Raw genomic sequence first — 24,827 nt, 5'->3', positions numbered from 1 at the left:
TGATGCACGCTAATCGTTTGAGTGACGGCTGAACGGATGCGTATTAGCAGACGAATCGACTCGGAGGTAGCATCTTTGTTTGGCAGGGCACAGTGCTGCCAGCGAGGGGTGGTGATTGTTTTCACTCTTTGATGTTATACTGCGTGATGGCTGAGGAGCTGTAAATACCTACAATAGAGAGCCTTTTAAAAGGTGAACAACTGCTGATGTAATGTATGGAACATTAATATGTGGAAGTGCCCCACTGCACCCACCTTAGACACTTACTGTTCCCTATTTAACGTGCTCTCTCCCTACTGGAGACGCAGGGAAAAGGTCATTATTGATTATAATATCAATACATAAAAGTTTAATCAGAGCAACGTAGCCGTAACAAACGATAAAGGAACATAGAAGTGGGTTCTCTACTGCGCCTGTGTATAACTCACCTGTATCTCCAGCTGCTGAACGACTTGCATCTGCACCCTACACTGGGCTGTGCTGCGGTCATCCAGGGCATGTTCATTGTTGAGGTGCCTGAGTGTGGAAGACAGGGAGAGAGAGAGAAGTTCAATGAGGCGATGGGATATGAAAGTGATAAGACCTCATACCAATGTAAACTCAAAAACCGCATTTGAAACTCTACCCAGAAGACAAGCTCTTTCTGAATATACCCAAAGGCTTAGAGCGAAATCTGCCAACATGCTGAGGCATCTGCCACTAAACCATCTGCTACCATGAGTCTGCTCTTACACACACACACACACACACGCACACACACACACACACACACACACACACACTCTGTGGGCCCGCCGCAGAGACAGATCAGGGCGTGTGCAGTGTGTGTTAGTGCTACAGCCACCGCAGCCTGACAACACACACAAACACAGAGGTCACTCCAGCACCGGGCAGCCAGCGAAGACGACCCGGGCCAAGCATGACTTCATATAAACAAACAGCCACATCAAAATCCAGCCACCAGATAGTTGATTATTTTCCCATTTCGAGAAAGAGGCATTATTTTCCCTGCGCTCCTCTGGGCTTTTTAACGACGGCCCCTCTAAGGAAACACTCCACAATAGTGGATTTCCCCCTAAAGAAACACTTTTCACTAGGCGTATAAACTTGATTTCCTCTAACGTGAAAATAAAAATAATTCTGAGCACATGAAAGGGCCGGCGGCAGCCCTCGCACTGGACAGTCGTATTGTGCCTGTGTGTGTTTGGGTTAATGGTGGGGGTGGTGTGTAACAATCAAGTGTTGTGCAATTGTTTTGGGATAAACAAGGGGGGGAAACAGAACACACACACACACACACACACACTCTATTACAGGCTTTTTCTTACAGTTCTAAACCAGGTCATCTACTACTAAGCAAACAAACTTTCACAATAAAAGCCCATATCTCAAAATGGCATCTGTATACAAGAAGAAAATAAACCACCCTTCAATTATTTAATTAATTTAAAGTCAGTCACAACATTTTTAAGGAGGTTTCTGGGGATTAGACACAGGAACATTCACTTACAAACGAAAGGAAAGTTCTAGTTTTAGACATGAAATAAACATTTGAGACAGTTCCACATGTGTTTGACATGATTTGGAGCAGTCCATAAGCTGTTACTGACTAAAGTGTAAGGGGCTGGCTTCCCCCAGAGCCCAGACCTCAACATCACTGAATGTGTTTTAGATTTTAATTTTTATAAAAGAATGGAAAAGAACTGAAAGTCTGATCTCTTTTACAACATACTGTGATTTACAGTTCTGCTCATAAAATACGAAGCCGTACGACGCTTGTGTAATGTTCCAGTAACGAAGCCTTAGTCACTGTGACACACTCCTCCATCAGAAGGGGTCTCTAGTGTCATGGGTGTTTACTGTGTACTTTTCAGTAAGAAAAGCAAAAAAGCAGGATGTTGTTATTATTTCGTTTAATTTTGTTTTGATCCAAGAAATAATGTGCTGCAGGCCATGAACCCTGAGTGGGAGGAAGAAAAAAAACACCTGGATATGATATCATTTGTTTTTCGGGCGAACAGTCAGCAAACTCCAACTCGCAATCTCCACACTCGTCCAAAGCCATGTTTTTCTTCGTGAAGCAATCGCGTACCTCTCCGAAAACAAAACAAACACATGACGAACGGCGAAAAAAATAAAGCGCCAGCGAGGGGAAAGAGAGATGAGGAGTCGGAGGGAAAATAAGCGAGGGATGAAGTAAGAGTGAGAGGAGAGTGGGGAGCTTGAACGATTGACAGGAGAAAGTTGGAAAAGAGGAAGGAAGAGGGGGAAAGGGGGGGGGGGGTGCAGACTGCTGGAGCGATAGTGAAAAACACACATAAAACAGAATAAAAGAGCTGTGTGTGTTTGTCTGGTAGCTGTGTGTGTGTGTGTGTGTGTGTGTGCCAGGCTAATGTGTGGAAAGACTGGGTGCTAAACTGTAAATAACCCGGATAGGGCTGGACAGAGGCATGCTGGGAAAGATCACAAGGTCCTCCGTCCTTCCCCATCACAGGAAACAAACAGTTTAGACAGTTAATGCTCACACACACACACACACACACACACACACACACACACACACACACACACACACACACACACACAATGCAGCAAATGCTCTAGAACATTACGTGCCAGTGGGTTGATCTCTAATCTGTTATAACAGATAGTTCCGGTTCTAAAATCCGATTGGCTAAGCCATAAAATACATACACATAACTTCACCTGCAGCGCCACATTTGTTAGATGCATTGTTTTAATTATGTGAAGTTATTAGAAATGACTGTGTCGCTCATGGAATACATTATTATGTGAATATTCAGAAATTAAATGTGTTTTCAAACATTGGAGAATTTTTATCCTATTGGGTACCACCTCAGAATACAGAATTTGTACACTGTGGTTAATAATGCTCAATAATCAGATTGTAATGTCACTGATAATCATTTATAACCCCTGGAGGGCGACACACACTCACACATTCACTCACACACTCACACCTACGGACACTTTTGAGTCTCCAATCCACCTACCAACGTGTGTTTTTGGAGCGTGGGAGGAAACTGGAGCACCCGGAGGAAACCCACACAGACACAGAGAGAACACACGACACTCCTCACAGACAGTCACCCGGAGGAAACCCACACAGACACAGAGAGAACACACCACATTCCTCACAGAAAGTCACCCGGAGGAAACCCACGCAGACACAGAGAGAACACACCACACTCTTCACACATAGTCACCCGGAGGAAACCCATGCAGACACAGAGAGAACACACCACACTCCTCACAGACAGTTCCCCGGAGAAAACCCACGCAGACAAAGAGAGAACACACCACACTCCTCACAGACAGTCACCCGGAGGAAACCCACACAGACACAGAGAGAACACACCACATTCCTCACAGACAGTCACCCGGAGGAAACCCACACAGACACAGGGAGAACACACCACACTCCTCACAGACAGTCACCCGGAGGAAACCCACACAGACACAGGGAGAACACACCACACTCCTCACAGACAGTCACCCGGAGAAAACCCACGCAGACACAGAGAGAACACACCACACTCCTCACAGACAGTCACCCGGAGGAAACCCACACAGACACAGAGAGAACACACCACACTCCTCACAGACAGTCACCCGGAGGAAACCCACGCAGACACAGAGAGAACACACACAACACAGTCAGAAAGTGCAGCAATGTGACCTGCTTTTTGCCAAATAGTGAACCCACATCCATCTACAGTTAAAGCTCAGATCTCGCCAGATACTGACCTCACTTTTTCTTCTCCGTCAGCCTCAGCACATATCTGTTAATAATTTCAACCCTTTAACAACCAAGTTTAGATGGAATATCTGTTTAGTTACTGAGGACAATGTCTAAAGTGTACCTTAACACATGAAATGACTAAATTAAATAAATTAATAATCAGTTTTGTTTTCCTCTGACACATTCACTTTTAGACAAAAAAAAACAAGAGGTCAAGAGGTCACTGTTGCCCTTTAAGATGTTTACAACCTTATTAATAACCATGCAATAAACAGATTTTGAAACCATATATAAAAGTGTAGTCTCATTTTAAAGTGGTACCAACACTGTATTCCATCACTGTACACTTTCAACAAGCGTGGGATGGAAATGATGTCAAAACACGTGCGCAAGCCTCTGACCCACAAACTGTTTTCAGACGGGCTCTATCTGTACTGGTGTGGACGAGGCATCTGCTGCTCATGTGACTGCACACCTGGGGAGGCCACATGACCCTGAGGTCAGGGGTCATGAGAGTGTCCAGGAGGGAGGGAACAGTGGCGCGCTCGGACTTCCCCTTCATGGAAATAAAGTTAAAAGCTTTCTTCCTCGGGCTCCTAAGCTCCATAAAGCATGCGCTCTCTGGGGTCTGAAGGTTTGAGGATTAGTTAATCCCTAGGGGAGAATCCCCATGTTAAAAAGCACAGCTTCATCAGATACCCCCTCTTCCCCACCCCTTCGCTGAGTCATATCTCATAAGCGCTGATCTACAAATCACGCGCACTCCCCCACTATCTCACAGGCTAAACCCCCTCGGATCATTCTGCCTGCGGGGGGATTCCCGCACTTCCACCGTCACGCTCGGCAGTGGGTGGAGGAATGGACCGGACCCTGGTGTAATCACAGAGCACGGTACAGATTCTAAAGTGACAGTCCTGCAGTATAACAACCTCAAACCTGCTTCAGCTTTTTCCCTAAACCACACACTGCTTCAGTCTGACTTTCCTCGTCTTTCCATTCTTCAGCAACGGACGCGGGGCATCGGTGTCCACCATTTGATTTTCTTTAATCTCCAGAGCGCGAACAGTGAGGAGGCGCTCCGTCTCTGTGAGAAATTAAGCAAAAACAATGATGTCACCCACTCCACTAACCCAGGCGGAGATAGCGGTTTTTTCCCCTACGAGCAAACGATGATAAAACCATGATCTCACCGCTCTTTTCCTCCTCTCTCTCGCTGTGTCTCTCCCTCAACAGTAGGACACACCACAAGCTTTATGGCACATTATAAACAGTAGCCGCATTTTTTCCAAGGGAACCGACAATGAGGTACTGTTTACTCGCTGCGCCCTGATCGGGATCTAAGCTGCATTTATGACAGCTTTAGAAAAAAGAAAAGAAAAGAAAGAAAGAAAGCGCCACAGTCCGACCCCCGACAAAAGGCCTGAGTATTCTAACACATGTAGTCGCGGCATGCCAGAGAAAATTGAACATCATTAAAGAGCTCAGGGGCGAGAGACGAGGGACAGAGTGTGTGTGTGTGTGTGTGAGAGAGAGAGAGAGAGAGAGAGAAAGAGAGAGAGATAATGAATGAGTGTTTTATCATACTTTTGCTACTCTAAAAAAAAAAAAAAAAAAAAAAAAAAAAAAAGAAGCCAGACAGAAACGGTCAGTGGCAGGCAGCCAGATGGAGCTCTACTGAAGGAAAAAAGAGAGGTAAAGAGAGGGAGAGAAAAAGAGCTTAAAGAGAGATAAAAGAGAATATGTGAGAAAGAGGTAGAGAGAAGAGAAAGCCTGAGAAAGAGGGAGTGAGTGGGAGATAAAAAGAGAGGGCAACTGTGAGTGTGTTTGTGTATGAGAGAGAAAGAAAACCTTATCCTCTCTCTGTCTCTCTCTCTCTCCTGTGCAGCCTGGGTCGTGGAACTCAGGACTGACAGCATTATCTGTCACCCCCTCCCTCCTTTTCGCCTCCCCCCGTCCCTTTCTCCTCATGCCCCTGGGCTATGTGAAATGAGACACCGCACAACCAAACAACAGCTTTGCTCTTAAAACTTTCCCAGACTCCCCGGCTCTTTTGATGTGTGTGTCAGCGGGCCGTCATCTCTCCGCTCCCGCTCCTCAGGCCCATCGCCAGGGACAACGGCAGCTCATTTGCATGAGGCGGAGTGCCGGCCTGTCAGAGCAGGCGACCCCTGGAGGGGGCGGAGCCCTCGAGCCATGGGCTAAACACACAGGACCACTGAGCTGTGTGTGTTCATTAATGAGAGAGAGAGAGAGAGAGAGAGAGAGAGAGAGGGGGAGAGAGAGAGAGAGAGAGAAAGAGAGAGAGAGAGAGGGAGAGAAAGGGAGAGAGCTCTCGAAAGCATCTGGGGCAGCAGCAGCAGCGGCGGTGGTGGTGGTGGTGGTAGCGGTGGAAGTAGTAGAGCCCCCTCATGTGACACGCAAACGTGTCAGACCCCTTCCACTGTGAAGTCTCATTATTTTAACACACGAAGACAATGGTGCTGTTTACCAGCCCATCCACTCTCTGATCTCCCCCCTTTATCTCCCTTATCCCCCCTTCACTGCAACCCCCAAACCCCTCTATACACCCCAGCATCCCTAAAGACCACCAGCCATAACACACCCACTCCATAAGACTGAAGGATGGAGAGAAAAAAGCGGAGAGAGTGGATGGGGAGAGAGAGAGAGAGAGAGAGAGAGAGACAGAGGAGAATGGGTGTGGGTTGAGGGGGGGGGTTCCTTTTTGATGTCTTTGCTAGTGTTCAAGAAACAAAGGGGTCTAATTGTAAATGAGCTAATTAAGTAAACCGCTAACGAAGCATGAAAACAATTTGCTTGACCCGATGGAGGAGCACGCGAGGGACACTAGGGAGAGGGAGAGAGAGAGAAAGACAAGAGAGACACAGAGAAGAGAGAGTGTGAGATAGAGAGAAGAGAGAGAGAGAGAGAGAGAGAGAGAGAGAGAGAGAGAGAGAGAGAGAGAGAGGAGAGAGAGAAAGAGAGAGAGAGAGAGAGGAGAGAGAGAAAGAGAGAGAGAGAGAGAGAGAGAGAGAGAGAGAGAGAGAAAGAGAGAGATAGCTAATCAGGCCCCGACAGCAATGAGGAGTTACGAGCAGCTACCTGACAAGATACACACACACACACGCACGCGCGCACGCACACACACACACACACACCCACAAAACAGCAGACAGGGCAACAAAAAGGAAGAGGGGTTTGAGGGGATATGTCACTGTGGTTACTCAGTGGGGCATGACCTGCAGACATGTGCAGACCGGCTTCCTGGAAGAAAGTATTAAGTGCAGCTTTGGGTAGGGGGAAGTCATGGGAGAAAGCCAAAGGAAAAAAACTGGACGATAGACTAGGCTTTCACATCAGGATCAAGTTTCTGATGCTGCCACCTTCTCCATTCATCACACTGAGCTGTGTTTTATTGGCTTCTAATAGCTGAATGAAAGCCTCGGTGGATACTGTACCACGGGCCCGTTTTAAAGGGGAAGGACTCGTGTGTAGAACTGAGAACCGCTTTGGGTTTAGACCTGAGATTATCACACTTCTTCCTTCTGGGGGCACACCTTCACATTTATCCAGAACGTTTTAGTGTGTATTATTAGTGTGAAATGAAAAGCTGTACATGACACGAAGAGATTGAAGAGTTTGTGCGACACTTCTCAAATTTTTGACTGTTATTGTTTATTTAAAAATAAACTGTTGCTGAATTCGACTGAAAAATGAGGGCGTGTCAGAGCAAGAAAATAAAAGGGTTTACGGCAAAGCAGTTTAAATATTTATTTACAAAACTCCTCCGACGACTCAAAAGTGTCCAGTGGTGTGAGTGTGTGAGTGTGTCGCCCTGTGAAGGACTGGCGCCCCCTCCAGGGTGTATTCCCGCCTTGCACCCAGTGGTTCTGGGTAGACTCCGGACCCACCGCCGCCCTGAACTGGATAAGGGTTACAGACAATTTACTACACCCTCACGATCATCCAAAGGCCACAGCACGTCACATATCCAACCCACTGATGTACCTTATGTGACGTTTAAACAGCACCATATACGATTGCTCCCCTTTAAAAAGTAACAGGGCTGTGTTGCCCTCATGTTGTACACAGCGTTCTGTCCCACAGCGACAGAGAATCTCTCACTCCTCCACCAGCAATAATCTCTCTCCCCCACCTTACTGCGGAATTCATCCCTCACTTTTCTGTTCAAACATCACACCTGCAGATGGATAGCGCTGTGTGTGTGTGTGTGTGTGCTCACACACAGGAAAGAGTGACAGAGGGCGCTTATTTTGTCACCGAGCTGCTAGTGCATCAGATGAAGCACGGGGAAGATGAAGGTACATTAGTGACAGCATGTTTCAAAGTGTTTACACAAGGCAGGAGGAGGTGGCGAATGTTGGTTTGTCATCAGCTGGTGACAGTCACAGGAGCTTTTCCTGAATTATTCAATGATATTACATCCATTCCTTTGGTTCGTTTTCAACCGTGGCCTTTTGCGACTGGTGTGTGTGTTGTGTGCAGGTGAGACACAGTGATTGACAGCTGCCACTCACTTGATAAACTGGCCCATGTCATCGCAGAGCGCTTCGCAGCCGGGCCATTTGCACTCTCCGTGGCCGTAGAGCGGATGAGAGGCCGTGTGCTCCTCGTGAGTCGAGCTAAAGTAAAAAAAACACAGGGGGAAAAACAGAGAGCGGGAACATTGGTCAGTGTTAAGAGAATTCACGGCATAGGGTTGTTTTCACTGAGAGCTACATTATTCAGCAGCGTGTCCATCAGCAAACAAGGGATGAAAACACTGGTGAAATCAATGGGAAGCTGCATTAAAAGTTTCATTCAGAGAAGGTAAAGGATAATGCCTCTGTAGTGAATGAGGGTTATAGGTGAAGTCAGTTTCTTAAAGAAGACAAAAAGAGATGAATCCTGTTCAAACAGGTTCAAAGACACACATTCGCACAGTTTCAAAATCTCATTCACTAAAGACGGATCTGCAGCACATACTGAACCTTGTATCTCCAATTTTGTAATTATTTTATATGAATGAGCCGATAGAAACCACTCGGACAATGATGTTTTTACAGGAACTTCTCTCATAAGTTGGGAATCTTTTATCTTCTCCGATGTATTTACCATTTTTGGAAGGACAACTTTTAGTTTTAACGGCGACAATACTTTGGAACGCTGTTTTTTTCCACATTGTCAGGACAATTCAGTCTTAAAGACGTATAAAACACATACGCCCACACATCTCCGAGCCCTGTGGCGAGCAGCTTTGAGACGCACCGTGGATCCAAACAGCTTGTCAGCACATAAATGCACACCATTGGACTATTACATAGCAATGAATCTTGACATCCAAGTCTCAATGGTGCACCGCTGCTGAAAATGTGCGCATACTTTTTTTGCGGCCTGGAACGCTTGGCTGTTTTCAGGGTTTTCTGACATATCTCCTGAATAGCAGAGTCCTTTCAAAAACACCTGATGTGAGTGACACCGTATCCTCCGTCGGCTTCCAGCTTGGTTCGAAGCGGCCAAGAACAGCCGACCACGAACACGGGGCCTAAAATCATCCGTCGATGCTCGCCAACCCCTTCAGCCGTCTCACTTACGGATAAGGTGGCTTTGAAGCGCTGACAGACTTCGCTTGTGGAGGAGAACTGAAGGGAGGGGGTCGATTTTTGTGTTTAGTTTGAGAGGCTGCCATTATGTTTGTTGTGGGCGGGCAGCTGGAGTTGCGGGGTTTGGACTGGTGTCTTCTGGCCTGGCTTTCCTTTAGACCCACAGCAGATCTGCCTCTATTTCTCTTTCTCTCGCTGCTTTATGTCTCTTTCCCACTCTCTTGCGCTCTCACTTTTTACTCTTACTGTATCTCTCACTCAGCTTTCTCATCGCCCTCGCTCTCTTCTCCCTGAGTCTGTGTCTATTTCTCATCCCATTTGTCTTTTTTTTCCCTGTATTCTTATCTTTCTCTCGCTCCTTTATTTCTCTCTCTTCTCATGTCTTTCTCGAGGTTCCACTCTCCCTACATTTGTTACCCGTGCCTTTGTATTGGATCCTAGTTGTTGGTTATTTTTCAGTCTCTGTCTCTCTCTTTTTTATTTTCTCTCTCTCCCTCCCTTCCTCCCTCTCCAGCCATCTTTCATTTCAGGCTTTGGCTAGTGGCCATGGGCCAGCATGTAGCGCAGGGTTGAGCAGAAGCACTGTGACCGCAGTATCTTCTGTCATGTGTCTGATTGCTGCTAAGCATGAGTTTGGGTAAGCTCATGCCTGTGTGTGTGTGTGTGTGTGTGTGTTTTGCTTGTGGTGGTTGAGGGTCCGGGGAACTCTTCCCAAATCCACATCAGAGTGCTGTTTAACGCAAAGCAGCTTGCTTGCAGATGAGGTTCCCCTGATGTGAATTGTGTACTCGTGGTCGCGCACACACACACACACACACACACACACTCCATTCTCTTTGTCAGATGTGCTGGCAGTGGAGAGCCCACTCAATTCAGAAGCTGCTCCGACTCTAGACATTACAAACTACTGGCAACCACACCGTCCACATGCGCCATGCATTAGCCTCGCCGCACTGTTTTTCTTCTGCTTGGCATGTGTGTGTGTGTGTGTGTGTGTGTGTGTGTGTGTGTGTGTGTGTGTGTGTGTGTGTGTGTAAATTTGGCCCAGCATGAGCACACAGTCAAGAGAAATGAAGGGGTTAGAACACCCAGCAAAATGAAGACTGGAGGACACACACTGACTCAACCAGCCCATGCACCGTTACGAGGATGTGTTTGTGTATGTAGGTGTGTGTATATATATATACATTTGTGTGTGTGTGTGTGTGTGTGTACTCACTGGGTACTCTGCAAAGGTGCGCCTTTGGAATAAGGCATGAGATGCTCGTCACTGGACTCCCCCTTGGTGAAGGACGAGATCCACTCAAAGAGTCTTGCTCTTTAAAAACGGAGAGAATCCATCAGGACCCCAAACAAAGGGTCATACACAGGTCGGACGCTGTACAATGTCAGGATATGTTTGTCTCTCTATATACAGCACTGTGCAGAAGTCAGAAAGGTGCCCTATCTTCATTTAATGTCCAGTGCAAAACAACACTTTTTTTTTTTAAATTTCGAGGATGATTCCTCACCGTCACAGTCTGACTGCAGGCTGGAAAAAGCTCAGCTGTTTGTACACAGACCTGGCTCTGTAAACGTGGAAAAAACGGTTCTCGGATGAAAATGGCTCAGGCTTCACTCTGCGTGTCACTAGCTGAGTCACGAGAAACATTATCTGGAAGTGTCTGGACGGTGTAGAGAGCTCCAAACGTTGAAAGGCATGAAAAGGGATGAGGATGTTGCTCCATTTCTGCTCGACAGGTGGGTGATACTGACTTATTTTTGCTGTTACAGATTATTTAAAACTTAAACAGCTCGAGTTAATGAACACAGATACGAGGGGGAAGTTTCCCAGAATCATTTTGTTCTCACTGTTTAAAATATGAACAGAAACGCCTGGATATTTTCAGTTCTGAAGCGGGAGCAGTGCTTGATTGTCTCCTGTCTCTGAAATATGACGATTTTAAGTATTTTTAGTGGTTTACAGGTTCTTGCACGGTTCTTAGGAGTGTCTGTGTCTTTTAATAGTCTTTTGAAGTGTGTTAGAAATGTATGTCATTACATTTACATCATTTCTTTTATTATTTTTATGTAATTAAAAAAGTGGGGTTTTTTTTGGACTGGAAGAAAATCAATTAATAAATGTTGGTCTCTAAATTTTGCACAGCAGTGTAAATTCAGAAATATAATTTTACAATGTCAGAACCACCACAGAACCTTTAGGCACACCTTTCTTCCACCTGGACTGAGCCATTGCATTTTTATCCTTGCAACACACACACACACACACACACACACACACACACACACACACACACACACACACGCTAAACTAGCACAGAGGCGCCAGGGACGTTAAAGGCCTGCCATATTCTGAAGAACTCACACAAAGACCAAATATTAAATTAACCCAGGGCACTTTACACCTGCACATCAAATAGGACCCTGACAGCACTGGCCCTGAAATATTGCATTTGCAAAAACAAAACACACATCTATGAAATATGTGCATTTCAGCACGGTGCCAGTGACTTACAGGATGTGCTTCAACTGAAAAATAACATGCGATACATATCATAACCTAGATGTGTTTTTAATGTCTTCCTTTTAGCTCACATTCCACTGTCAGACTCTTTCTGAGTGAGGGTCGAAGGCATAAACAGCATCCACAATATGTCCCTGCTCCTGAGGCTCTGTGTCGGCGTGTGTCCTAGGATGCACTCACCTGTCTCTCTTTGGAGTGTGCACAGAGTTCTGTCCATTTGGCAAAGGGTGATGGGGGATCTGAGGTGAGACCTTGGAGGCTGAGTATGAGGTAGAGTTGGAGCTGTTGGTGCTCAGGTCGAGGCCTTCGTGCTTGATGGCCTCCTCCGCGCTCTGCACGCTCGCCACGTCCTTCCACAGCTGCTGCAGGTCCGTGGGACACATGGCTGAAGACAGAGAGAGAGAGAGAGAGAGAGAGAGAGAGAAATAAAAGGACAATACAAAATGGGAATTAATAAAAAAATAAAAGAACAAAGCTGAGTATTAACAATCACATAACGTGTGTGCTAATGTTAGCATGTGAGGGGTTAATACCTGACACTTCTGGTGAAGTGCCATTGTGACCGAATGACGTTGGATTTATTCTGATTTAACGACTGGAGGAACTATGTACACAGCAGTGGAATACAGACGATTAAAATAACACACAATTCGCTTTTTTCAAACTCTCTTTTTTTCCTGAGCCCAAAGGCTGTGCTGAAGTTGAGCCATAAATTGTGGTGTGTGTTATTAAACAGTCAGAAGGCCAAATCGCTTCTGCCTAAAGCATCCTCCTTCACATGGTGGTACGGGTACTGAAACATTGTTATAAAAAATATAAGTAAAGAGAACCCCACACCTAAGAGAAGACACCACAAAGGCTCCACGTAAATGACCTTGTTATTCGTCTGTACACTTTCCACAGCACTGAGGCCCAATAGCCAGGGGCTATGAGGAGAGATACTCGTTGTGTTCTATAGCCTCGTCCTGGCACGGTGCGTCCTTCCCCGGTCGATCATAAAGACATGAAACACCAGGCCCGCTCCACGCCACACTCGGCTGGTCCGAGCGGGACTTGTGAACTTCGTGGGAGAGCAGCGGCTGCGGCAGAAGAGGAAGAGAAGGGGCTCGTCCCAAATCGGAGGAAGCGAGCAGCTAATTCCCAGCGTGTTTTGTTAGCTTTCCACATGTCCGCAATTCCCCCGGCTGCTCCTATTTGTAATTATTGCTGTCCCGACCAACATTGTTGCCCCCTTCTGTCACCGGCCTTATTAATCTTGGCAAAGTGCTCATTTTTCCCCCCACAACTCTTTTTTTTTCCCTTCAAATTTGCTGAATTCAGGGTTGTTTTTGTTCCTCTTACTAGTCCTCCACTTTCAGCCGCAATGGAAAGGTGTGGGGGGGGGGGCAGGTTGGGTCCCAGGGTGGATGGAGGGAGTGAAGAAAGACAGAAGAAGAAGAAGTAGAAGAAAAAAAAATGAGGTGGGGTGTGTTTTAACTTCACTGGCCAATTCACACTTCCCCTGATCACCCTCCTCCTCCGCTCACCCTGTCCTGAACATGTCTGGCGCAAGCTGTTCCCGAAAAGCCACAGCCTGCTATGCTATCACACACACATGGCAGGGACTTAATAGCAATCCAAATATTATGTCTGGTGCGTCTGCATTCTTGTCTCGAGCCCCGCCAAAACAAAACTCCTGGCTGGGGCCTCGGCTCTCAGTGAGAGGGGGCTTGGGTGAGGGGGAGTTTGATCTACAGCCACACTTCCAGCTCCGGCCTGGTCACCCCCCCCACTGCCCCCACCCCAACCCCTTTAAGAGACAACCTGCTGGAGCAGCAAAGAGCCACTGCTCTACTCTGACCCCTACAAATCATCACTGGTGGAGGGAGGGAGAGAGAGAGAGAGAGAGAGAGAGAGAGAGAGAGAGAGAGGGAGAGAGACACAGAGAGAGAGACAGAGAGGGTGAGAGAGAAGAGAGAGAGAGAGAGAGAGAGAGAGAGAGAGAGAGAGAGAGAGGATGCAGGGTGGAGACAGAATGGTTTACCTACCATGAAGTGTTTTTGTTTCTCACTTTCTCCCCCACACACACACACACACACACACGAACAGAAGGGCAGGTGGGGCATTTCCTCTGTGGCTGGCTAGACTCCAGTGCTTTTCCTCCATGCCCACAGCCACCCTTCTCTAACAAATATGCACACAATGCACACACGTCCCGTCCGAGACCCACCGAGCTAAGCCCCAAGAGAAGCCCCTGCAGCTCCACAAGCCTCTGACTTCCTGAAAGAGCAGCATATGGTGGGTCTATGCTTTCTCGTGCACGTATGTTCATTCAGATGTTTGCAAAGACAAATACGTCTAAGCAAAACTACATTGTGCATTGCCTACACTTCTTTTAACCCCTTAAACTACGGTGGGTGGATAATGACTCACTCTCATAATCATACACCTCACAGAGCAGGTGCTTCTTAAAGCAGTAATCCGGTTTTTAATTACGTTTATCAACTGCATTTGCATCATTCTTTCAATCGATTAAAACAGACAGTTAATTCAAATAAATAACAGAACAATATTTAAAGTAACAATAGGTAATATTAGTATTTATGCTCCTGGAATTCCCAGACAGTTGCATGGTGTCACTTTAACAGCACTGTCCTGAAATCAAAGGAATGTTTGGCAGGTGGGGTTGGTTTCCTACCCTCCCCTCAAAGTTACACAGTGCCGTTTCTGCAGTGCTGAGCCCCGGTTATCAACGACAGCGGTCCTTTTCTCACTATTCCAGGTCGGTGAAACAATCCAGTACATTTAAAGCTGTAATTTTTAAGATAAATTTCCTGCCTAATGTTCCTTTAAGATGGTAATATTCCTCTGCTGTGAGTATCATTCACTAGTAAGATTAGAGACAGCACTTTTTCAGTGTTACATCTTCCACTGCCTGGTTTGACATGCCTCCTCTGCATGAAACAATGAGGAAGAGGCCCTAAAAAGGAGGTTTAAAAGACGTTGACTAAAGAAACCATAACAGCGTGACAGACAGAGCCGATATTGATATTAGAAAAACAGCCCCGGTTACTCATCTCTCTACGGGGTTTAATATTGAGTCATTTGCCAAGACGAAAATGCCAGTCTGCCCGAGGGAGTGATTTGCAATGCGCAACAAACAAAAAACAACGCACCAGGCGGCTGTGCCACCCGTGGAAACGGAGGGACAAATCCCTTTCAAGCGCCCGGCCGTGGCCAAGCATGACTGGACAGAAGAATGCGCACGGTTGGCTGGGCAGCTTTAATGGACGGCCTCTTTTCAGCGAGGGATTGCTGGGGAAATTCCGCAATCTGATAGAGTGTGTGTCGCGGCCATTGGAGAAAGGGAACCCGTGAGCCTTGGCTTTATTGTTCTTCTTTGGACCCCTCGGAAGAATGATGTCAGCAAGGTGGGCGGGGCCAGAGAGGACATGCCAAGGCCGAAAGTTTGCAGCTGTCGAAAAAATTACGTCCCCTAAGCCCACGAGCCTTCCATATAAGCTCTCTCGGTCTCTCTTTCTGTCTTTCCACCAGATGACGTTTCCTAAAAACAGCTTTCTATGTGTGTGTGTGTGTGTGTGTGTGTGAGAGAGAGAGAGAGAGAGACAGGACCGCTCAGGACAGAGCATGGTGAGGGACTGTTTTCTTAAGATTGAAATAATCAGAGATGTCAGGGGCAATGAGAGCAAATGAAAGTCAAGCGCAGTAATAGATGGCCAGTCTCATTTCAGAGGCCCTCTCTCTCTCTCTCTCTCTCTCTCTCTCTCTCTCTCTCTCTCTCTCTCTCTCTCTCTAAGGAGAGAGAAGGGAGGGAAGTCTGCTGTGGAAAACTTGAGAAGCCTCCTTGTTTGTTCTCTCCTATTGAGGCTTTTGTAATGTTACGGTCACTGTGGAACCCGTAAAAAGCCATGTGTCTCGTTACGAAGCAGGCCGGGGCTGGCCAGTTTGCAGTCAGGACTCATTTGTGGAGAGGCCAATTGACAAAACGAGGGATGTAGGAAAGTATATATAAGGCACACTTAGAGCAAAAAATAAAAAAATAAAAAAATAAAAAACCGAACCAAAAAAGCCTCATTTCCTCTGGCGGGATCAGTGTGTCTGGCCCACCTAAAACTGGAGGACACACACACACACACACACACATAGAAGTGCACATCACACAACCCTCCATAGAGACCAGCAAATTTTGTGGCATATTTTACCTATTATCCAAATGACTGCCTTCCACAAAACCAACAATCAAGTGTGCCTTTTATCTTTTTACGAGCTGATTAAGTTAACAAGCCTCACATGTGGCTCTGCGTACAGGGCTGCGGTTAGTCTCCGGGGGTCACCCATCCCAACTCTAATAGATTAAGATGATAGCCTGTTGCTCCCTTCAGAAGAAGGCCTTGTAGGGGGCTCGTTTTTATAGCAGGCGTTATTAGCGTTCGGCACTGCGCGTGTTCATGTTTATGACGGAGGGGGAGGGGGGGGGCAGCTTGGTGCGTGTGCACGTTTAGAAGGCCTGCATTTGAAAGCTCCTCAGGCAGAGAGTGGGAGACCAGGACTAAGGACAGTGTGTCAGTCTGGCCTAGGCTTGTGAAGACCATCTGGTACTGGGCTCAGCTAAGAATACCCAGGCTGTGTTTATTTAGCATGCTGCATTTTTTCCTGGGCTACGCATAGGGTTTGTTTTCCTTTAATAGGCATCTCTAAAGGACTCAACTCACGGATATGTGCGTTATGGCCTGGGAGGAGAAGAGCCACTGCAAGAGAGAGAGAGAGAGAGAGAGAGAGAGAGAGAGAGAAGAGAGAGAGAGAGAGAGAGAGAGAGAGAGAGAGAGAGAGAGAGGAGAGACCACCTACAGGAGAAGCTTATAGGTGTCATACCTCCCCCTGAAGCTAGAGGGAGCTTTATTCTGTAGCGTAAGTAAGAACCAACAGAGATTGGGAGTATAAAAGTTTTTTTATACGAAGTGAAATTTAAAAATGACTCTGTCTTCTTTAATAACAACACTTTTTAAATGTTTGACAGCAAACAATGTTGCTGTCACACTGAATCAGATTGAGATCATTTTGGACACAGATTCACTGAATCATCTCCCGAGGAACTGCCATCTCTCTATTATTATAACACACTGGAGTGTCTGGAGGTTTATCCTCAAGTACAAGGAAGTCCTGGCTCTCGGTGAGGAATGTGTAGGTGTTTGGACACATCTGGAACATGTGTGTGGGTACCTTGCTGCAGGCTCTGTATGGGGACTGCTCCTTGCCCGGCTGCAGGCCCACAAGGCCCTGCCTCTGCAGGTTGAGGATGTGCTGCTGCTGCAGCTGCTGCATCTGGATCAACTGCTGCTGGAAAGCAGCTGTTTGCTGCCCAACTGCTGCTGTGGGAGAGAACGAGAGAGAGGAGAGAGAGAGAGAGAGAGAGAGCATGTGAAAACAATGCCAAAGGGATGGGAAAAAAGGAGGAAGAGGCACAGAGAGTGGCAGGATGAGAGGGAGGGAGAAAAGGAGACACTCATTTGCTTTTATAAGCCCTTCAAACCCTCGACCAGGACGTGTTTAGATAAGACACATCCTGGAATAGAGAACAATTTTTCCCTTTGGTCACCACTGCACTTCCTGCGGCGGGTGGACATCAAGTGCCCGTACCCAGACCAGCTGCATGAAACACACACACACACACACAAAAAAAAAAGAAAATTGTTTGTCTGGGGTGGTTATAGATAATGCTGATCCTGAGTGACTGCACATGTGGTCTGGAAGCCACTCTCCAGCATGTGTAGCAATCTGTTAGCATGCGGCTGCTGTGCAAATTAACACGGCAATAAACAATGACAAACGACATCTGCGCATGATGTTAAGCACAGTTCCCAAATTATATGACATCAGATGTTTATCATTTTACGTATAAGTGCATGATTCTTGCCCCCCAGCCCATGACTCTCTCTCTCTCTCTCACACACACATCACACATTAAAATAGCCCTGAACCTAAAGAAAAAAAAAAAAGAAAAAGAAAAAAAAGAAAATCCCCCCGTATAGAGAACAGACCTACACTTAAAGTGCCTATGAGACTTAAACTATGATGTGTGCACTCCCAAGGAAAGGAGCAGAGGAGAGGAGGAGGAGAGAGAGAGAGAGAGAGAGAGAGAGAGTTATCCCATCCGTTATCAGAGCTATGACATAGGGCTGGAGCAGCAGGAAAGAGAGCGGCCCTCTCGGCTTCATCAAAAGCACAAGGGGTGCTTTAAGAAAAAAAAAAACACCTCTGATCTTGAGCCAGGAGTAGAATGTTTGGGGGTGGGGGGAGGTGAGTGATGCACACACACACACACACACACACACACACACACCACACACACACACAGTGAGTCCATCCATCTCAGTGGGAGAAGCTCAGATTTGGGGAGCCAGGGCCATGCTTGTGTGTGTGTGTGTCTAAAGGGGAAAGGGTGAGCGCTGCAGACTACATGGCATGTGGCGATAACGTCAGGCGGTGTCGCAGTGATAAATGTCCCCCTTCCTGAACGGCTTTCAGTGGGATGCTTTTTTTGATGTTCCCCCCAAAACACGAGATGGGGCCTTATCACACGCCAGATAACGGACAGAGCAGAGAGAGAGAGAGAGAGAGAGAGAGAGAGAGAGAGAGAGATGAAATATACTGAAAAAGAAGGAGTTGGAGGAGGAGGAACATTAAAAAAAAAAATAAAATAACAGCAGTTTCTCCATCTCAGGCCGCCAGGGCAGGGGTCCTCGGGGGGAAAAACCCAGGGCCGGTCGGGGTCAAGCTCAGCTGCTGTAAAGGCTAAAAGTCCACCAGCGCTTTTAAAGCCTACTGTATTCATCAGCAAAAGCTGAGCCTCTGAATAAATCTACAGCTAACAGCACACAGCAGTGAGGCGCTGAGTCCCTGACTCGGGGGAAGTCTGCGACTCACTGGGTGATGACGGACCATGAGACAGATGTGGCCCCGCTGTTGGGAGGGTGCAACTGTTTCAAACTTGGAAAACACATAACAGAGAGAGGGGACGACAAAGGGAAAAAAGAAAGAGAGAAAAAAGAGGGGTAGGTAGAGAAAGGAAGAGAGAGAGAGAGATAAAAGACAGGGAAAAAAGCAAGGGAGAGAAAGAAGGGAGACTTCATTTTGATGTTTAACTTTCATTACATATGTTTTACAGTCTTTAAATCAATGTGTGTGTGTGTGTGTGTGAGTGTGTGTGCGAAAGACAACCAGAGACAGAGTGACAGACAGAGAGACAATGAAAGAAGCAAAAGAATGAAGTCCGACTGGAAGAAAGACAGAGAAAAAGGCACCTTCTCATTTCCCTCCCCCCCCTCGACTGTTCAGTCTATTCTTTTACACTCATCTCCCCATTCTCCATCCACCTCCCCCTACTCTCTGTGTCCATTTCTCTCTCTCTCTCTCCCTCTCCGTCTGCACTGCTCTCTTCTCTCCTCTCTCGCTCCCCCTGGGACACGGTTTTCAAGTTCTTTAACACATTGTGTCTGCGCGCTGTTTACATTAGATGCACTTGAGTGGCTAAAGCTAGCGGAGGAACAGGCCTGTCAGCTTGATTTATGAGCACATCAAACAGAGTTTGGGCATGCCAGCCACGAATGAAAAAAACAGGCCTACTTCATTAGGCTGACTCCGGGGTGACTCCACGGCCCAACCCGTCAAACACACACACACACACACCAGAGAGAGAGAGAGAGAGAAAAACACAGGCAAGAAAAGTTTTAAAACGCCAGAATCGACAACACAAGCAAACGTGAGTGGCAACTGTCTCTCTCTCTCTCTGTTTTTCTCGTTCGTTCTCGCTCTCTCACCTCGTGTACATGACGCCACGCTGACAAGCAGTGGTGCGGGCAGCAATTACAGCAAGCCTCCCCGCTTTATTGCGAGAGAGAGCAAACTCCAGGCCTCCTCCATACATTTTCAATCCTATTTCAAACCTAGGCCTGGAAACCAGGGCCATGACATCTGCAGTCTCAGCCTCCTCGCCTCGCTTTCTGCTTTCCCTGAGGGATCCGTGCTCTCTCGACCGGTTCTGACTAGACTCAGATATGATCAGCGTTTATTTTAAAACACACACTGCAAATAAATGAAATGACTCAGTGAGGACGAAGGATTACTGGCGAAGAATATCTGTGATCGTTGTTTAGCCCCTGGTCCCAAGGTAAAAGTATCGGCTGTATACTGTCTTTAATGTTGTTGACTCTACAGTCAGTTAAAATAGAGTCTCATAATCATCACTTACTGTGGGCTTTAATTCTTAGGAAGTGCACAGATGTTTTTAAAGTAATTTATAGAGTCTTAAATGGACAAATTTCACCATTCATGTTCCTCCATCTTCCTTCCTACTTGTACATGTCAGGGTCCTGGAGGTTGTGGGTTCGAGTACCGCTCTGGGGTGACTGTCTGTGAGGATTGTGGTGTGTTCTTCCTGTGTCTGCGTGGGTTTCCTCTGGGTGACTGTCTGTGAGGAGTGTAGTGTGTTCTCTCTGTGTCTGCGTGGGTTTCCTCTGGGTGACTGTCTGTGAGGAGTGTGGTGTGTTCTCTCTGTGTCCGTGTGGGTTTCCTCCGGGTGACTGTCTGTGAGGAATGTGGTGTGTTCTTCCTTTGTCTGCGTGGGTTTCCTCCAGGTGACTGTCTGTGAGGAGTGTGGTGTGTTCTCTCTGTGGTCTGCGTGGGTTTCCTCTGGGTGACTGTCTCGTGAGGAGTGTGTGTGTTCTCTCTGTGTCCGTGTGGGTTTCCTCCGGGTGACTGTCTGTGAGGAATGTGGTGTGTTCTTCCTTTGTCTGCGTGGGTTTCCTCCAGGTGACTGTCTGTGAGGAGTGTGGTGTGTTCTCTCTGTGTCTGCGTGGGTTTCCTCCGGGTGACTGTCTGTGAGGATTGTGGTGTGTTCTCCCTGTGTCTGCGTGGGTTTCCTCTGGGTGACTGCCTGTGAGGAGTGTGGTGTGTTCTCCCTGTGTCTGCGTGGGTTTTCCTCTGGGTGACTGCCTGTGAGGAGTGTGGTGTGTTCTCTCTGTGTCTGCGTGGGTTTCCTCTGGGTGACTGCCTGTGAGGGAGTGTGGTGTGTTCTCCCTGTGTCTGCGTGGGTTTCCTCTGGGTGACTGTCTGTGAGGAGTGTGGTGAATGTGTGAGTGTGTGAAGGACTGGCGCCCCCTCCAGGGTGTGTTCCCTCCTTGCGCCCAGTGATTCCGCCGCCCTGAACTGGATAAGTGGCTTACAGACGAAGAATGAATGAATGAATATTTGTGTGGTGGTGTGTGTGTGTGTGTGTGTGTGTGTATGTGTGGGTTTAGTTGCTCTGACTAAGCCCCCCCCCCTGGGGTTTACACAGACCAGTTAAAGGAGGTGAGCCTGGGCCCCCAGCGGACCAGCTGCAGGTTTTTGCACTCAACCTGGGAACGAGTGAAAGAGGAGGAGAGCATGAGAGGGAGGAAGAGGATGAAGGAGGGCTGCAGGAGGGGCAGAGGGAGGAGAGTCATACATTCTTTCCTTCTTTCCTTTCACACTCTCCTTTTCCTTCTCTCTCGCCCTGAGCACCTCTCGCTTAGTCAAGCATGGACACCACTCTTTTCCCCGGGGCTTATTCCACACACACACACACACACACACACACACACACACACACACACACAAAACCCAGTCTGGACATGCATCTACCCCCACACATCCTCCTTTCTGCTGTGCTATAACCTAGATATGTTCATGTGACAGTGTGTAGCCCACTTCCCTGAAGCTGACCCTAGTCTTAACAGTGTGTCGTGATGCAACAGAATAATCCTCTTTAATTTAAACAACAAAATTAAGGGAAGAAATACATGAGATTTTCGCATATTGTTTGTGCCATTTTATACCATTAACTTTCATATCAATTATATCTTTATCTTCCTTTTAATGTTTTGAATACAACCTTTCCCTCGTTTTATTTTCTTTTTTTAATCAGAATTCAAAAGTCAGGTTGTGAATTGCGCATGGATCACAATTCTCTCTTTGTGTGTGTGTATGTGTGTGTGTGTGCTGAGGGTGAGTTAGAGTAGGCTCATATGCCACACTGTTTGTGCGTCTCTGCCTGTGTGTTTGAGAGTGTGTTGAGAGTGTGTGTTCTCAGACACCTTTTTTGTGAATTTGCCTTGCAATTGCTCCATCAGTCAAAGCACTGCCTTGGCTGTATCTAAAAGCTCTTAATCCCACTTCTCTCTGGCCCTCCTCCTCTCACACACACACACACACACACACACACACACACACACACACACACACACACACAGGCTTCCTTTAACCTCCCATTAACTCCTGAGCTTATACAGCATTTTACTCCTACTGTAACTCACAATGCACTATTTATCATCATTATTTTAAAGCCAGTATAAGTGAAGAAGGGACATGTGTGTGTGTGTGTGTGTGTCACACCAGACTCAGAGGAACACCTGAAACTGAAACTGAAACTGAAACGGAAACCTCTACCTGTAGGAACAGGGTGGACTCGTCCTTGCTCCACAGAACCTGAACGTGTAGTGGTAGAACACTGCTTCTGATGTTGACGAACGCAAGGCATTCCCTGCTTAAGGGCAAAGCTGCCCAACACCCCGAACTCCCGCTCCAGGCCAGATACTCCCATCTTTACAGTTTCTGAGATTCAATTTCCCTTGAGTCTAAGGGACAAGTGACGAGCAGTCGGCCGCTTCATGGTCGTATTAATGATGTGAGCTGAGTGCGCAGTGAACTGTTGTAATCAATAGTTTCAAACTAAAAATATAAGGTAAAAATAGTAAAAATCACAGCAGGAATTTGTCGATTCACGCTCAGTGTAACTCCACAGACAAACAGGGGCCGCTCTGAGGAAGAAAAAACTCAGCAAAACCCCTTCTACGAGTCGGCGAGTCCAAACCTGTGATTTATACAGTAAATAGCTCTTCTGCCTCAGCTCGTGGAGGCGGAGGAGTCAGTAAAGTGGAGATGGAACTGTAAATATAATTAAATCTATCAGGCGCTCCTCCATCCTGCCTCACGCTGTAAAGACAGATCACACGTGCGACAAACTCACAGCGAATTCCTTTCAGTTTCCGTACTGCCTTTTTTTTACCGAGCAGGCGCTGACCAGACGAGACTCAGACCCCCACCCACGGCTCTGCAAACTTCACTCAGACAGAATGTGAGGAACCCATGACGTCTTCGTACGGCCCCTAAAGCCCATCACTTTCAGTCTTCATTTCCTTCCGAGAGCGTTTACGTCCCCATGCTCCAAACATGCGATCGGGCAGACATTACTCTTCAAATTGTCCTTCTCAAGGGACCTGCCCGTGGTTCGTCTGCAATGCCTGTGCTAGATCATGTTCATGTTACTCTTTAAAATATGATATAAATCAGATCTATCAGAGGCAGGATAAAAGCAAAGATAAAAATAAAAAAATGAAAATGAAAGAAAACTGCGTGAACACAACCCTGAGCTCTCAACACCTGCCAAACAAGTCAACACCATGCCACGCGTCATCGTTCCTGCTGTTCTCTCAGGCAGCCGTCACCTGTAAAAGGCTTTTTGGATGTGTGCATTACCATTCGTTTTTTTTTTAAGGAAGTCTATGCTTTTGAGCCAATTGTCTTTTGTTTACAAAGAAAAATGACACTGAAAATGTCAAAGTGTTTTTCTTCTCCTAAAATATTTGGAGGTGGAAGAACTACTGAGAGTCAGGGGTTGAGTGTGCCTTTCTCTGAGGGAGTGGGGAGCAGTGAAACGCAGACAGACAGACAGACAGACAGACAGAGACGAATCCTTAACTCCCGTGCCACTCTGGACAGTGGAATTTGGGATTTGGTTTGAGCATCAGATTAGAAGTGATCTCCTGCTCCACTACAGAGCGCAGCCAGGCCTTTGTTGTTCTGCGGCTTGATCCACTCACCTTCATTACCCAAAGCAGCTCTCTCCTCCCACGCTGCCTTCACTGACAATTAAAGGAGCTCTCTGCGCCCGCCACAGATCCGTAATAGGGATTTTCCACTAGGCTTAGCAAGCGGCGACTTGTAAATTAATACTTAACGAGTATTAGCGAAGAAGCCCGCGGTGAGGTTTGGAAAACGGCCTTCGGGTCTTTGGGGGAAAAATAAAAATCCATATTCCCTTGATGTCTTAAGCTGAGCGCTCAGATCGCAGAGTACACAAGATGCACCCGAGCGGATGGGGGTGGGGGGGAGGGGGAAAAAAGTGTGATGCGCTGCATTTTGGTTTTTACTTTCTGATGATTATTAGAATGAGTCCTTTCACTAGATACGACTCTGTGAGCAGATGCAAAACATCAGAATGGACTGCGCTCAGATGCTCACTCCTCTGGATGTTATTTAGAGAGAGATATTTCAGCTGTTTCATGAGGAATATTAGGAATCGGGGGATTATTAGCTTTTTAATGGGGTACGCGAAGGGAAAGTGCACTCACCTCTTTGGCCTGCTTCCCCTGCTTGCTGCTGCTGCTGGCTGAGAAGCTGGAGATGCAGCTGTTCTTGTTGTTTCTTATAATACTCCTGCAGCTAGAGAGAGAGAGAGAGAGAGAGAGAGAGAGAGAGAGAGAGAGATGAGAGAGAGAGAGAGAGAGAGAGAGAGAGAAGAGAGAGAGAAAGAGAGAAGAGAGAGAGAGAGACACACAGAGAGAGTAAGAGAGAGAAAAAGGATAGAGAGAGGAGAGGAGAGAGAGAGAGCGAGAGAGAGAGAGCGAGAGAGAGAGAGACACAGAGAGAGAGAGAGAGAAAGAGAGAAGAGAGAGAGACACACACAGAGGAGAGAGAGAGACAGAGAAAGTAAGAGAGAGAGAGGAGAGAGGAGAGAGGGAGAGAGAGAGAGAGAGAGAGAGAGAGAGAGAAAGAGAGAGAAGAAGAGAGAGACACACACAGAGAGTAAGAGAAAGGATAGAGAGAGGAGAGGAGAGAGAGAAAGCGAGAGAGAGAGAGACAA

General features: G+C 47.0%; 1 protein-coding gene across 1 annotated transcript in view; it reads right to left on the bottom strand.

Moving 5' to 3' along the window:
• The window catches only part of foxp4 (forkhead box P4), a 45,371-nt gene extending 28,162 nt beyond the window's left edge, over nucleotides 1-17,209 (bottom strand). Inside the window, 6 exon segments of the mRNA XM_066671032.1 lie at nucleotides 429-516; nucleotides 8,299-8,403; nucleotides 10,583-10,681; nucleotides 12,068-12,272; nucleotides 17,108-17,141; nucleotides 17,144-17,209. Of these exon segments, the coding sequence (XP_066527129.1) occupies nucleotides 429-516; nucleotides 8,299-8,403; nucleotides 10,583-10,681; nucleotides 12,068-12,272; nucleotides 17,108-17,141; nucleotides 17,144-17,209 (597 nt within the window).
• Nucleotides 17,210-24,827: the final 7,618 nt, after the last annotated feature.

The sequence above is a fragment of the Hoplias malabaricus genome, chromosome 5, assembly GCF_029633855.1.
Source record: "Hoplias malabaricus isolate fHopMal1 chromosome 5, fHopMal1.hap1, whole genome shotgun sequence".
In the NCBI taxonomy this organism is placed as follows: Eukaryota; Metazoa; Chordata; class Actinopteri; order Characiformes; family Erythrinidae; genus Hoplias; species Hoplias malabaricus.
Note: the sequence above shows the minus strand (reverse complement) of the source record. Positions and strands in the feature narration are given on the sequence as shown.